Genomic DNA, 16,366 nt, shown 5'->3' on the forward strand with positions numbered 1-16,366 from the left:
AATGTGTTAAAACGAAAATGTGTCTCGAAAAAAAATCAACCTTCAACCACTGCTGCTTGCATAAACTCCTGGCATCCAAACATGTGACAACACCACTTTGCATTGTGGGTAGCCTCGCGGCGCGACAACAATAAGACATTAATCTGTGTTGCGCCTTTATTTTGAAAAACATACCTCAACTAACTGCTCCCACCTCCCTCCAGAGTATAACTATTTGTCCAACCGACACTTCCTCTTTCAGCTAAAACAAGTTGCCAGACTTCCTTGTTGACCTAGGGTAGGCATAAGCTCTTGGTGTGGTGACACTACACAATATCGTCACAGTAAAGGACAACAGACACCATTGTACAGATTCACCCTTTGCTTTAATCCCTGAAATGGAGGTGGCAATAGTAGGTGAAGAGTAAGACAATACTAAAACGTAGGCCGTGTGTGTCTACATTCACAGTATGCAGCCGTTAGTTGGAGGTTTGTATACGTAAAAAAACACATTAGTGTGTTACTGGCTACCATTTGTGTGTGTTTGTGTATGTGCGTGTGTGTGTGTGTGTGTGTGTGTGTGTGTGTGTGTGTGTGCGAACATGTGCATGCAAGTCTAACATATTTGTACCGTTATTGCATGGGAAGGATCCTAAACCTGAAATAGTGAATCAAGTCACATATGCACACTATTACAAACCTGACGTTCCCGTCTTCCATCAATAAGGTATTAACTTGTCCTTTAAAAAAGCACTCTCTTGCCAAACACACACACACAGATACAAAAAAAGCTTTTTATGTAAAAATGCTAACTACAATCAAGCCTGCTGATATTCAGGACTGGGTGGAGGAGAACCGGTGTGGTGACATTCTGCCAACAGGCCAGCAGTCGTCCATTATTCGCGGCGGCTGTTGTTCTCCAAAAGAGCCTCTCCTCTTCCAAACCCTCTTCCTCCCCCTCCTCCTTAAGTCTGGGACAGGCCTAGGTCCCTCCTGCTTCTTCCTCTTCTTTTTCTTCTTGGTCTCCGGTCACTGGCTTTGGCACACGTTGCCTCCGCCCCCTTTGGCGCCGGCTGCGGCCTTCTTGCGCCGCTTGTTGAGCAGCGGGTTGCTGGAGGTGTCCAGGTCCTTGATCTTCACCTGGTCGTAGTCCACGCGCATTGTGGCCAACGCACTGGTCATCTCCTCCTGCAGAGGGTGCACACACACACACACACACACACACACACACACACACACACACACACACACACACACACACACACACACACACACACACACACACACACACACGTGCGTATAAACAGGTGCACACACACATAGATACACACACGCACGCACATAAACACACGTATGAACATGCATATAAACAAGTGCACACACACACACACATACATACACCCGCACATGAACACATACCAGAATACTGGCATGCACACGCACACACAAACGTACACGTACGAACACACTCATTCACAGAAAAACACACGTATGCCCAGTACACAGAGGTTTGCCAGGAGGTCACTCTTTTATCTGTTTAGTTCTCCCGACTGGCTCCCTCTTTAGCTTAGGGTGAAACTAAATTCATCATCTGTAGAACAACACTTCACCACTATAGTGTTGCACAGGATAAGGTTCTGATCCAGCAGGGACTAACCTACAGTCATCCTCCTGTAGTCCTACTGTGCAATAGCCCCTGGGGAGACGGCACGTGACCTTAAGCGTAAATCTGCCGTCAGACTTTAGATTATTTATCTAAAATCTGATTTGTCAGACTAAGCAAGGATCTATGCATTTTTATTATGCATTCATCTCATATATATTTCTCCATTTTACAGGGCCTCAAACCAACTCGTTCTGTGGGTTGCATTGTGACCATTATGTTGTATGGCCTGAACCGCTTTCTGTTCAAATGGGTGCGTTCAACCGTTGTGTGAAGCCATAGCCATTGTGTCCCTACTCTATAAACCACTGATTAAATCACCTCGATTGCCTTATGTGCTCAGGAATTCACCTCACACATACACACACACACACACACACACACACACACACACACACACACACACACACACACACACACACACACACACACACACACACACACACACACACACAGACACACACACACACACACACGCACATACGCGTGGATAGAGCATGCACACCCGATGTGACCCTGAATGAGGTTAAAAAAGGCATTGTGCTGGAGCATATGACATGTTGAAATGTGTGTGAACAGAGACATGCCTTGCAGGGATAGAATTCAATGTAACGACCCGGAGGGAAAGGTGTACTCCGTGTTCAAAGAGAGGTTATAGAGAGGAACCAAACAGGTTGGTTTAGACCAGCCAGGACATTATAGTCACCTCTTCCATAGATACACGGTATAAGGATTTAGATACAATATACATTTATTCCCTGTTCTAAATTGTATTTACATTATTTTAATAAATGTCAGCATTATAAATAATATGTTGATGAATCTTTTAAATTTTAATCTCTTCGCAATCTCCAAACCTCCAAGCGTCTAACTCAAGCTCGGGTTGACGGTATTGGGCGGGTGAGGTGTACTGCCAGTGTAAGACCAGTAATTGGCAGTATTGGGCGGTGAGGTGTAATGCCAGTGTAAGAACACTAGTGGACAGTATTTGGCGGATGAGGTGTAATGCCAGTGTAAGACCACCAGTTGGCAGTATTAGGCGGGTGAGGTGTAATGCCACGGCACGCCCACTGTATGTCAGTGTTGCAGAGGTGCTGACCTTGACGTCGTCCCACATCTCCTTGTCTTCGGTGAGGACCCGCGTGGTGTGAAGCGGCGTGGAGGGTACCACCATAGACTGCTAGGGTACAGAACAGACAAACAAACGCTTTCACCAGAAGCATTTCAACATCTTACGGTATCATTATACACGACCACCGCAAGTTCTGAGTGAAATTAAGCATGTTTTGTCAGTTCTCCAGCTCCCTACAGTTTCCTATTGAAATAATTAACTACACTTTATGACCTTGAGATGTCTAAAATACTTTGTCAGGGTTATTAAACAAACAGAATAAAACAAAATACTTTGGAGAGCCAACGGACATTTCTCAATGTCGTTCTCTTTTATCTATTTTTTCAGTTTTCCTTTTCATTTTCATCAATAAAAAATGATAGATAATATCTATTGTCATTTCATAAAACATACATGTAACGAAATTCTAAGTGGCCAAATGCTGCAGATTGGACGAGGCCTGTTTCAGTGTTGTGTTGACGCAGACTGGACGAGGCCTGTTTCAGTGTTGTGTTTACACAGACTGGACGAGGCCTGTTTCCGTGTGTTGCAGGGTTGTGTTTACACAGACTGGACGAGGCCTGTTTCAGTGTTGTGTTAACGCAGACTGGACGAGGCCTGTTTCAGTGTTGTGTTAACGCAGACTGGACGAGGCATGTTTCCGTGTGTTGCAGGGTTGTGTTAATGCAGACTGGACAAGGCCTGTTTCAGTGTTGTGTTTACACAGACTGGACGAGGCCTGTTTCCGTGTGTTGCAGGGTTGTGTTTACACAGACTGGACGAGGCCTGTTTCAGTGTTGTGTTAACGCAGACTGGACGAGGCCTGTTTCAGTGTTGTGTTAACGCAGACTGGACGAGGCCTGTTTCAGTGTTGTGTTAACGCAGACTGGACGAGGCCTGTCTCGGTAGTGTTTTTACGTACGTTGATCCAGGGCTGGTTCATGAACTGGGTGATGGTCATCCTTTCGTTAGGGTCCGTCTTCAGCAGCTGATGGATCAAATCTTTGGCTGGAAGAACCAAGGAGAGGGAAATATCAAAAGGAAGGCTGTACAAAATATATTTAATTCACGATTCCATACACACACACACGCATTATCATCCAGTAATGGATGTCCGATGGTCCCACAAAAGTCCCATGGTCTTGCCTGCTGCAGTGTTGAGTTCTGCTCTACTGCCTCTAAACGTACCTCAGATAAGGCTCTCTGCTTCGTTGTCTTAGAACTCCACCAGACTATCTGCAGTCTTGATGAGGTGGACGATTTAGGCACGTATGAGTTGTTTTATATTGTATTGAATCTGATTGTATCTTATTATCCCATTATATATTCTTCCAAGGAGAGCTTTATTTTTTGGGGGGCTAGAAACACTAGTCATTGATTGTGGGGTATAAGACCAGATCTGTATGGCTGTTTTGAAGCACCAGTAGTTAATGATGGGTAGAAACATCAGCATGCTGGTGTGCACCCCAGAGGTGTACTGGTGTGGGGGTAGTACCTTGCTGGGACACCTCACCCCACTCGGGGTTGGGGAACTCGTACTGGCCCATCCGGATCCTCCTCTTCATGCCTGGGGAGATGGCCTGGCCCGTGTTGGAGTAGAACGGAGGGAAGCCACACAACCTGCCCGGTGGAGGAGAGGAGGTTAAACACACACACACACACACACACACGCACGCACGCACGCACGCACGCACGCACGCACGCACGCACGCACGCACGCACGCACGCACGCACGCACGCACACAAACACACACACACACACACACACACACACACACACACACACACACACACACACACACACACACACACACACTTAATACTTACAGGATGTACAGAAAACACAATAAAAACACTCACAAGGTGTACACACAACACACACTATCCCGAACGTATGTACGCACACAAAGAGTACTTACAAGATGTACATGATGACACCCAGAGACCACATGTCACATGATTTATCGTATTTCTCAGGCCCCAAGACCTCAGGAGCTACACAAAGACACACACAAAGGAACACACACACGCCAAGGGATTGAGAGACAACATTGCACGTTCAAGCATGATTCCTCCGGACCCCCATGTGGTACACGGATGTCGTTGCAGCCAGTGGATTAGCGTGGAGTAGGCTAAGGACGTGTCTCAGAGCCCAACAGGCTACTCACCCACGTAGTAGGGTGTGTAGCAGGGGGTCTGCAGGGCGTTGTGCAGGGTGGTCTCCTTGGCAAAGCCAAAGTCTGTCAGCTTAAGGATTCCACTGCCATGCTCTGTGGTGTAGAGCAAGTTCTCCGGCTAGAAGGAAAGAAAGGCGTTAAAAAGAGCTAAAAAAAGAGAGTGTGTGTGTGTGTGTGTGTGTGTGTGTGTGTGTGTGTGTGTGTGTGTGTGTGTGTGTGTGTGTGTGTGTGTGTGTGTGTGTGTGTGTGTGTGTGTGTGTGTGTGTGTGTGTGTTTATGTGCTGCATGTCGGCATGTATGTGGTCATGTGCTGATAAGGTACAGAGATGAGAGATGGAGTGTGGTCTGGAATAGGGTTGTGGTGCAGTCAGATAGGCCAGGGCGACGAGAAGGGTTTGGCTTTGGGTCTGGGTAGGGGTTATTGTTGCTGTATAGACAAGGGTTTAAAGGTCTGATATTTTGCCGCCAGGCGTTAGTGGGATTAGCCATTGTAATGTCTAATCACACCCACACCTGGTGGCCTGATATCAGCCCTCCAAGGTGTTTGTTTGAGGAAGGGTTTAGGGTCGGGGTTAGGGTTTAGGGTTGGAGTTGGGGTTGGGGTTGGGGTTTCAGCGTGGGGGTTAGGCTTTCAGCTAAGGGTTGGGGTTGGGGTTAGGGTTTCAGGGTTGGATGGGGGCTCTGTGCTTACCTTAATGTCTCTGTGTGCAATGTTTAAGTTGTGTAGGAATTCAATAGCTGCGCCGATGTCCCGCATAATCTCACTGGCCTCTGTGAGTAGAGGGGAACAAAGCCAGGGGAACAATGATCTTAGAGTGGAGTTCACCAACAACCCTTTACCTGAACGATGCAATAAAGAGATAAGCAATTTGTTGATCTAGATTTCGTTGCAATTTGAGGAGTTTTGTCGCCTAACTTGATGTTAAAATGTGCACAGACAATAGAGAGCTGATTAAAAATGTACCGGCAATTACTTTTAATCTAGACTAATTTAGGTGCGACCTGATTAATAACTACCCCTTGATTTAATCGTGGTTAAGATGTTATCTAGTTAATACACAACAATGCTCAGCAGATCATTATTGTCATTATTTCACGATAATGACCGGCTTGCTGTAAATTATTCCGCTTATTACACGGTTACTTATTAAAGTCAACAATAATTTGAATCAAAATATAACAACGAAACGATTCCATTGGATTTTAGTGCTTAGGCTTAACAAAATAGTTTGTTGGGTTGGAAATATTGTCCATAGCAACGGTCTGCAATTCATAGCAGCAGTCTGCTATACTGAAATAACCGCAGAATGCCTCCATTGACCAATCACTTTGTCATCCACAAAACTGTGTAATAACAGCTAGCAACAACAGTAACAGCACGAGTACAACTCTTTATTTTGGGGGAACTCTTTGTGTTTAGGTTGTTACCTAAGTAGTAACAAAAGTAACACCATGAGAACAAGTAAACTCTTTATTTTTGGGGCACTCTTTGTGTTTAGGAGGTTACCTTTCTCTGTGAAGGCTTGGTCGCCTCTGGCCTGGATCCGACTGAACAGCTCGCCTTCCTGCATGCTGGATGGACAGAGGACATGTTCTGGGCTTTGTCTGTGTGTATGTGTATGTGTGAGTGTGTGCATGGCAAATGTTTGCACTGTTAAGATACAGCTGCATACTTAGGAAGCATTGAAGCAAAATGTATATTTCTGTCTTTCCATTTTTACTCCAAATCCTGAGACAGCACCCCCTGTATTCTGAATACATGAAGAATGGCTGGTTGGATTAGACCTCCTACATTGAGTCATCTTAACAAAAACACAAGGTCAAAGGAAAGTAGAAGCCCAAGAATATGAAAATGCAGAGGACGTATAAATAAAAAAAATATCATACAAATAATGTATACATTTATAAAGCATATATAAATATTCAAAAAGTATAGTTCCTCTGAGGGTCAGAAGTAATACACTGTGATACGTCAGCGGGAGATAGTGACTCTCTCTGCTTGTATACAAGACAGTACACAACATCTGGTCGTTTGCTGCTCTCAGAGCGACCTTTTATGACGCCAGCATTCAAACAGGAAGTAGCTGACAAGACGGGTGAGAGATTAATAGCCACACACACACACACACACACGCACGCACGCACACACACACACACACACACACACACACACACACACACACACACACACACACACACACACACGTACACGTACACACACACCCACACCCTCCCACACACACACACACACACACACACACACACACACACACACACACACACACACACACACACACACACACACACACACACACACACACACACACACACACACACACAAACACACACACACCATCTCAACCACATACGCCAGTGGTCTAGTACCTGTGAGCTGTACATTGTGCGTGCCGGTGTACGCCCACGCATCTGGACCCTTGAGAGGGAACTCTCTATACCGTTGAGAAAGGTGCCTGCTTGTGGGAGCTGGGGGTTGTGGGTAATGTAGTCCTGTCAGTAAGACATACCACTCCATGATGATAAGGAGGCACTTCTTGCCGTGATGCATGTTCTCGTAGAGGCTGAGAATGCGTACGATGTGGGGTCCCCCCGACACGTGCCAGTGCAGCTCTACCTCCCGCCGGGACTTGGGGCTGTCGTAGAGGATCTGGAGAAACACGCAGACATTATAGCACAGTGGTCATTATAGCACAGTGGTCATTATAGCACAGTGGTCATTATAGCACAGTGGTCTTTATAGAACAGTGGTCTTTACAGCACAGTGGTCATTATAGCACAGTGGTCTTTATAGCACAGTGGTCTTTATAGCACAGTGGTCATTATAGCACAGTGGTCTTTATAGCACAGTGGTCATTATAGCACAGTGGTCTTTATAGAACAGTGGTCTTTATAGCACAGTGGTCTTTACAGCACAGTGGTCTTTATAGCACAGTGGTCTTTATAGAACAGTGGTCTTTACAGCACAGTGGTCATTATAGCACAGTGGTCTTTATAGCACAGTGGTCTTTATAGCACAGTGGTCATTATAGCACAGTGGTCATTATAGCACAGTGGTCATTATAGCACAGTGGTCATTATAGCACAGTGGTCATTATAGCACAGTGGTCATTATAGCACAGTGGTCTTTATAGCACAGTGGTCATTATAGCACAGTGGTCTTTATAGAACAGTGGTCTTTATAGCACAGTGGTCATTATAGCACAGTGGTCTTTATAGAACAGTGGTCTTTATAGCACAGTGGTCATTATAGCACAGTGGTCTTTATAGCACAGTGGTCATTATAGCACAGTGGTCATTATAGAACAGTGGTCTTTATAGCACAGTGGTCATTATAGCACAGTGGTCTTTATAGCACAGTGGTCATTATAGCACAGTGGTCATTATAGAACAGTGGTCTTTATAGCACAGTGGTCTTTATAGCACAGTGGTCATTATAGCACAGTGGTCTTTATAACTGAATTTATCCAATACAGCACATGTTGATTTCTGTTGCGTCATTCCCATAAAGATTCTTCTTATTGATGTGTAAGAGGGGGTCAGTGTATTCTGCCATCAAACTGACCATGACCGGGGCCATGATAGACAACAGACCGACGTCTGCAGTGTCTGCAGGCTGCCTGTTGAACTATTCTCCATCCTTAGCCTCGCTCCGTGTTAACGGCTTGAGGATATCGTGTCTGCTCAATGACTTTATAGTTAATGCTCCAGTTCTGCGATTCCTCCGTACTGTAGGAAGCTGCACAAGAGCTTGGTAGGAAGTCACTGACTCAATCCCATGTGTCTGGTCACGTGATCAGAGGCATGGCTATAACCACCACCCCCCCCCCCCCCCCCCCCCCCCACTCTGTGGAGCGTAAGCCCGTCACAATGCCGGACGGAGGGCCCACCCCCGCAGACACGCACATGAAAACAGGAGAACACGCACAAGCAGGTGGTGGACCTTGACATTGCGAGCCTCGTGCATCAGAGTGTATTCTGGGATGTAACCGAGATGGAATGACCTCCCTGCTGCTGTCCACAAGGCCGTCACACACGCCAGGGTGGGGGTGGAGAGAAGCGCACCGTGATGATGACAGCAGACTGGGTCCGAGCAGCACCCTGGAGCAAACAGCACCCTCGTGGAACAGCACCCGCACTCAGAACAACGCGGCGACACAAAACCAGCTCAGAGCATGGTGGGATAGCACTAGGCCGGAATAAAGACTCCCAAATCCGAATGGAAAAAGCAAAAAAGGAATAACACTAACGTTTAAATACTCTGTGACTCCCATGGGTGAGTCACAGTTTATAAAGGTACTCCTTCTATTTGAATAACATTTCAAGCACACCCAAATACAGTCTACATACATCTGAAAACAAACTTTACCCCATAGTAGTTCAATATATATATATATATATATATATATATATATATATATACTACACACAAACATGCATTCTGAATCAATTTCAGAGGTTTGTTTTTTGTGTGTATTTCGGTGGTTTCATGATCAAGCTTAGCAAGGGTTATGAAAATGTGGGTCCATAATGATGATCGACGAGAAGCAGGTCAACTAAATATGACTGAAGATGATTCACGGTAAGAGGAAGGAAAGCTGTGCTGTTTAGAGTGGCAGTAGGGGAAGTGTGCTTCTAACCGTCCCACTTGATAAACTCTCTCTAACCTTAACATCCCCACCACACTCAAAACTCCCCAGCCCAGTTCTGCTATGACAGGTTTGAATTAAACACATTACAAATACACAGACACAGACACACTGTGACTAAACTCCCAGGCCCTTTATGTTTTATTATATCTTGGAAGCAACACTTACACATATTTGCTTTCCCTTTTTACAGAGAGAATTACTGTGCCCAATAGGGATGACTACTTATTAATCTTGATTTTAAACTATGGCAATAAAAGGCCTGTGTTTTTATTACATTCACTCAGGGAATGAATTACCTTTAATACGATAAAACACACCTCAGAGGGCGTTCAAACAACAAACACATAGTTATAAGCAGTCCAAGAGGTAACCCAGTGTGTATTATTAGATATAGGACGCATCCTCAGTGTCAAACTTCCCCTCTCAATGACAGCAGCACATTTAAACCTACTGGACCAACGCTAATACACTCAACACACCCATCAGATGCCACAGCGTGTATGTTGAACATCAAAAGGGTCCAATACTAGAAACAACAGAAGGAAGATCACACGATACTAACTAAATCTCCTCTTGCCGTTGTCTGGCCCTTTTTAACAGCTCAACTTAACGCCACATTTCAACAACACAGGAAGCCGGAGCGAAGGGCAGAAAGAAGGAGTGTTCCAACAGTCTGAGTCAGCAGATGATCTCAGGTCGGAACTCACCCACTGATTAACCCCCATTAACGAGCTGCCGTTCAGCCCTCAGCGTGTGGGAAAGAGCCGCGACAGTGCTATATAGTATAGTAAAAAAAAGTATCTATATAGTTATATAGATATCTTTTTTAAAATGACCTTTGGATCAAAGCAACTACCAAACAATTGCATATATATGGCATTTCCAAACCCTAGAAGTGTTAATGCCTTGCTCTACCAGCTAGACATCTCTTATTAAAGCCAATAAGCACCAGAGCCGAGTCAAACCCGCTTTAAAACCACACAGACCCGGGGTTTGGAAGTGGCGCTGGCAGGGCCGGCGCAGGCCGTTTCGGTGCCCTAGGCGACTCGACATTAAATTGTGCCCTGGACAGGACTTCCGAGAAAGAAACCTTAATTTTTGGTGCCCCCCGCCCCAGGTACTTGGTGCCATACGCAGTACGCACTCGTCGTACTCTGGGTATAGGGAGCGGCGGGCCTGGGTGCCGGGAGAGCAGAGTTACAGGCAGAGATGGTGTAGTTCTTCCCCCTATGGAGGTAGACCGGCAGAGCGGGCAGAAAGCCCCCCAGCATGCCAGCCAGGGACAAGAGGGAGCTCTTAATGGGGCTGACAGGTAAGGGGAGCCTTTGTGGTTTGTTCCATCACTGGGCTCCTCAGTCAGAGACCGGGGCCACTGGGAACAGGAGGCCTGTAATCTGATTGCAAGGCCTCCACTCTAACGTCCGTTGCAAAGTGAATTGCCCCTATAACCGTCCATCATGTTTGGCACCCTCCACCGCACTTCATTTAAAAGCAAGTGGTTGTGATATTTGTGCCCCCTCCATCCTTGATTCATTAAACACAGAGAGGCTCATAAATTAGCAGCAGTGCCGATAGGATGTGCACCTCGATAAATGACCCTATTTATTACATTGAACACACAGTGAAGCCTGCTCCAGCTAATAATCATAGATAGGAATCAGAGCAAAAGGACCTGTAGAAGACGACATAATAACTTGTTAATTTCCTCCTTCCACAAATGTCAAACCTCAAAAGTGTTTTAATGACAGATGTGCATCGTGGGTAGCAGGCAGCAGCCAGAGGCTTTCCCACTGCTGTTTGTTCTTCAGACGATAAGAGACACGCTTGTCCTTGCCTTGATTTAAAATGTGGCCCAGCACACTCACCCTAAACTCGTTGACCAGCCAGCGAGTTTTTTTTGGGCTTATGATTGTATTATGCAACTAGAGGACCCTGCGCTGAGCCTCAACATGCGATGCTTTCTCGGTACAGATAAATATTCTACTCTAAGCGGCCGCAGCCTCCGGTTCTGTCTTCATTCTTATCAGCAGAGGTTCGTTCTGTCCCTTTGGTCTTGGCTCCGCTCCTTGTTGTGTGGTAGCAGAGGCCTAAGAGGCTGTGATCCGTCTGACCGTGAGCTCTCTACCCCGGTGGTGGTGGTGCGGTGGAGGGGATAGTGTTTGTGAAGGGGGTTGGTGGAGGTGTGGAATGGTGGCAGTAATCGTGGTGATGGTGGTACAGGTGGAGGGGCTGTGGTGAAGGAGTTGTTGGTGATATGGGGGAGGGGTGGGCAAGTCACTACCAACGTTCTGAGAATACTGTCAACTTCGATGCACTGAAACAGTAAAGCAACAGAGGAAATAGAAATAGAAAAGTGTGTATTGTAACTTTTTACTGCTCCTGGTGTAAAGTGGCCCTGTCTTGAATGGCAGAAACTGATTTGGGGAGGTGGTGCTTGGTGACCTGCGTTACAAATATGGTTATTTAAACATAATCTAGAGGGAGCTATACAGGAACACCCCAAACCATTCTCGGTTAGATATCAATGAAAACACCGTCGGCCTACTTGCGGTTGATTATGCACATCACGGTTACATATAAGTTGTCCTAGTTGTCCTAATACCGTTAGGCCTATTGAAGCATGGTAGCATACATTGAGCGATGGTTTTTGGATTTTAATTTGATGGAAATAAAAAATAATAATATTAATTATAGGCTGCTATAGTGTGATAATAACTCATATTTGACCACAACACACAGCTATTTATTAACACTTAGGTGTGTAAGTGGATACCTTCAGCGCGCACTTCTCCCCAGTCTTCTTGTTGTAGCACTGCAGGACCTTGCCGTTGATTCCCAGTCCCAGCACCTGGGTGGAGATCTTGTAGTCATCCGTCACCGCGTTCCGCTTGATCTCCAGTTTGGTATAAATAGGCAAAGGAAAGCGTGTGGAAACGGATTCAGTGTCCTTTTTGTCAGTTCCAAAAGGGGCGTCCAGCCCGGACTCTGGTGAGTCCGGGTCTGGTTCTGCCCTGGGCGCTTGGAGAGGTTTCTCTTGTTCATTCCCATTTTCCAGCATAGTCACCCCGGAGTTTTCCTTGTACATTATACTATAGTGCCAAAAGCAATGAGTAGCCTAATTCTTCGTAAGGACTATAAATAAGTGACTTCAAATGGGGAAACGACTCCTTTGCCAGGAAGGACTGGCTGTGCGTCTGGCTGTGCGTCTGGCTGTGCAAAGCGCTGCAGTCTCTGCGGTGGTTTCCAACATAACAATTACAAATAACCAGCCAAGGCGTATTGATTTTACATCACCGTAAATTTATGTCACTCCAACAAGTATTGCCAAAGTGCAAATTTAAAGAACAACACTCGTTAATCCATCCGCGTGTTCTCCTCGTTCCGCTAACGGAACTATGGCCGGCTGAAGGTAGTTTCCGTTCATATGAAGTCACCACTTCTCACCAGCCGCTCAAAATGTGCTGCCGCTTCATCGGTGCGTCGTACAGCACCAGCCCCCGCCCCCTGTAGCACCCTCCCCCCCCCCGCCCCTTATGCACCAGCCCCACGCCCCTCTAGTTATGGTGTGACCCTGATGCCTCGGACACCAGCCTTCCGAGTTGCATTTTCGGTCTCGGAGAACTTATAGCGTTCCCGTTCGACTTTGTGATTGTGTCATGAAATTGGCTAGTCGTTGTTTATTGTTAGCTACATTAGCCTCTTTAGCATACAAGCTCTAAAACAAACAACACAACTTTACATTGTATTGCACGCACAGCAAGGCCGTGCAATGCATAAATTGGTGACCGGAATAAAGAAGCATTGTAATTAAGTCATTCAAATGACGAACGTGGTAGAAATACAAAGAAAATAAATCTCTTTACGGGCGCCGCCATTTTTGTTGAGATTGTCATCACTGCTCTCGGACTACTCTCAGAATTCCGAGAAATTAAGACATAAAGGGGCCGTGCCTCCAAGAAATGCCGCAAGAAAGCTGGGAGATTTCCGACTTCCGACTCGGAAGGCTGGCGTCCGAGGAATCTGGAACACACCATTAAATCATATTTCTCAACTATAGCTATGTGTCACCGTCTTAAAGGCGCAGCAGCGCTTGTCCGTAACCTTGCATTCACACTACATGCTTCCGTCGACGGATGGGGGCTTTTTGACGCATCCATGTGTTTTCCCGGGTTGTATTACAAAGGTGATTTCATTGGACAGTGTATTTGCGTATATTTGCAAATTGGCCGACGGATCCGTCGCTGCCTGAAAAGTTGAACATTTCTCAACAACACTACATGTGTCGGTCGATGGATCTCGACTCTGCATGAGGCACTGTCGAAATGCATTGTGGGTCCGTCTGTTCTGTCGGATCCGTGGCCTGCGTCAAAAGTTGAGAAATGTTCAACTTTGGCAGTGACGGATCCATCGGCCAATCAGATCGTGTTTTGCAAATATACGCAATGAAATGGCCTTTGTAATACAACCCGGGAAAGCACATGGATACGTCAAAAAGCCCCCATCCGCCGACGGACGGAGGTAGTGGGATTGTAAGGTAAGGTGAGTATATCACCGAGCACAAGCCCCGGTGATTGATGATTGGATGATGAACGAGACGTGGGCGTGTTTTTCTTGGACAGGGGTGATGATGGGTCCATGAGAACTCTTTGAAATATTACAAAGGGATGCTCAGTAATATCGTTGATGAAAGAGAAAAACTTTTTTATTAGACGGTCACCCAACTTCAAAATGGTTTTGCGTAGGCGTTTTGCTACAATCATGCAATCATGTGCCTTTTGAGGGAGAAAGGATCCAAAATCCATTTAGGCTTTGGTTTCAGTGTCCAACTTTATCTTCCTCTAGCTGACTAAAATAAACAAAACTCTGTGGGACCAACTGGGAAAGGTGTTTGGGGGGTTGTCTGTGTCTGGGGGTGTGTGTGTCTTTGTGTGTGTGTTTGGGGGTGTAGGTATCTGTGTGTGTGTGTGTGTGTGTGTGTGTGTGTGTGTGTGTGTGTGTGTGTGTGTTTGGGGTTGTGTCTCTCTGTGTGTGTCCGTATCTGTGGGTGTGTATTGTCAGTAGTCCAGGGCGCAGACGAGTGCCACCCCCTGCTTGATCCAATGTTTCTGCGGCTGCTCGCTCGGCAGCTCCACCGCCATCACATAGTTGGTGGAGTGACCGGTGGTGGACAGGGTGCCTGAAGGGGAAACACACACACACACACACACACACACACACACACACACACACACACACACACACACACACACACACACACACACACACACACCACACACACACACACACACACACTCACACACACACACACACACACACAGGTTAGGACATCACTAACCTCACACCAGGACTCTGGATAGAGCAAGCCTCTCCCCGGACAGTCAGGAGTTCAGCTGACTTCAACCTCCAGGAACGAGTTCCTCAAGGGCTATGTTGAACCTGACGATTGTGCGTTCATTTCAGGCTTTAAAAGATGTCATCGATTGCACCCTGCGAACGTGATCGTTTGGGGAGACTCTGAGCCATTTCAGTGCTCTGGTTGGTTGAAGCATAGTGGGTTCTTCAGTACATCATCATGGGCAGAGGGCTACCAAAGGCAGACTGCCAGACTACTTGAAGCCAATTTAACAGTTAGCCTTCACTGAGAGTAGTCTTATCATGGTATTGGAAAAGCTGAATCTGCTGAATCATGACTTAACATTCTGGTTCACCTGAATCTCCAGCCTCTTGCTACAAGGCCGGTTCACGTCCGTCAGAGACCAGCCTGTACACTATGCTATATGCACTGTGCTGCCTAAATTATGCAGTGTTGTTCACTGTGCTGTGTTCACTACGCTGTGTTCACTACTCTGTGTTCACTACGCTGTGTTCACTGTGCTGTGTTCACTACGCTGTGTTCACTGCGCTGTGTTCACTGCGCTGTGTTCACTACGCTGTGTTCACTACGTTGTGTTCACTACGCTGTGTTCACTACGCTGTGTTCACTACGCTGTGTTCACTGTGCTGTGTTCACTACGCTGTGTTCACTGTGCTGTGTTCACTACGCTGTGTTCACTACGCTGTGTTCACTACGCTGTGTTCACTACTCTGTGTTCACTACTCTGTGTTCACTACGCTGTGTTCACTACGCTGTGTTCACTACTCTGTGTTCACTACTCTGTGTTCACTGTGCTGTGTTCACTACGCTGAGTTCACTACTCTGTGTTCACTACTCTGTGTTCACTACGCTGTGTTCACTACGCTGTGTTCACTACGCTGTGTTCACTACTCTGTGTTCACTACGCTGTGTTCACTGTGCTGTGTTCACTACTCTGTGTTCACTACTCTGTGTTCACTACTCTGTGTTCACTACTCTGTGTTCACTACGCTGTGTTCACTACTCTGTGTTCACTACTCTGTGTTCACTACGCTGAGTTCACTACGCTGTGTTCACTACTCTGTGTTCACTACGCTGTGTTCACTACGCTGTGTTCACTACGCTGTGTTCACTACGCTGTGTTCACTACGCTGAGTTCACTACGCTGAGTTCACTACGCTGAGTTCACTACGCTGTGTTCACTACTCTGTGTGTTCACTATGCTGTGTTCACTACGCTGTGTTCACTATGCTGTGTTCACTACGCTGTGTTCACTATGCTGTGTTCACTACTCTGTGTGTTCACTGTGCTGTGTTCACTACTCTGTGTTCACTACTCTGTGTTCACTATGCTGTGTTCACTACTCTGTGGGTTCACTATGCTGTGTTCACTACGCTGTGTTCACTATGCTGTGTT

The 16,366-nt window shown here is 46.4% G+C and overlaps 2 protein-coding genes across 3 annotated transcripts in view; both read right to left on the reverse strand.

The window, feature by feature from the left end:
• Positions 1-343: 343 nt before the first annotated feature.
• mapkapk3 (MAPK activated protein kinase 3) lies at positions 344-13,075 on the reverse strand. Of its 2 annotated transcripts, none has more exons than XM_060063942.1 (10): positions 12,371-13,075; positions 7,456-7,595; positions 6,438-6,502; positions 5,622-5,701; positions 4,922-5,048; positions 4,673-4,748; positions 4,249-4,373; positions 3,676-3,761; positions 2,742-2,819; positions 344-1,167 (listed from the first exon to the last, which is right to left on the reverse strand). In XM_060063942.1, exons 1-10 carry the CDS (start codon positions 12,680-12,682, stop codon positions 1,009-1,011), a joined length of 1,248 nt encoding a protein of 415 aa, XP_059919925.1. In that variant the 5' UTR covers positions 12,683-13,075; the 3' UTR covers positions 344-1,008. The 2 variants fall into 2 exon arrangements, with proteins under 2 accessions (XP_059919925.1, XP_059919924.1); XM_060063941.1 differs by having other exon boundaries at positions 2,742-2,822; positions 12,371-13,074.
• Positions 13,076-14,281: 1,206 nt separating this feature from the next.
• dnah1 (dynein, axonemal, heavy chain 1) overlaps positions 14,282-16,366 on the reverse strand; it is a 48,223-nt gene continuing 46,138 nt past the window's right edge. Inside the window, exon 78 of the mRNA XM_060063849.1 lies at positions 14,282-14,773. Within this exon, the coding sequence (XP_059919832.1) occupies positions 14,652-14,773 (122 nt within the window). The 3' untranslated portion in view covers positions 14,282-14,651. The remainder of the gene's footprint in view (positions 14,774-16,366) is intronic.

This window comes from Gadus macrocephalus, chromosome 1 (genome assembly GCF_031168955.1).
Source record: "Gadus macrocephalus chromosome 1, ASM3116895v1".
Lineage (NCBI taxonomy): Eukaryota > Metazoa > Chordata > Actinopteri > Gadiformes > Gadidae > Gadus > Gadus macrocephalus.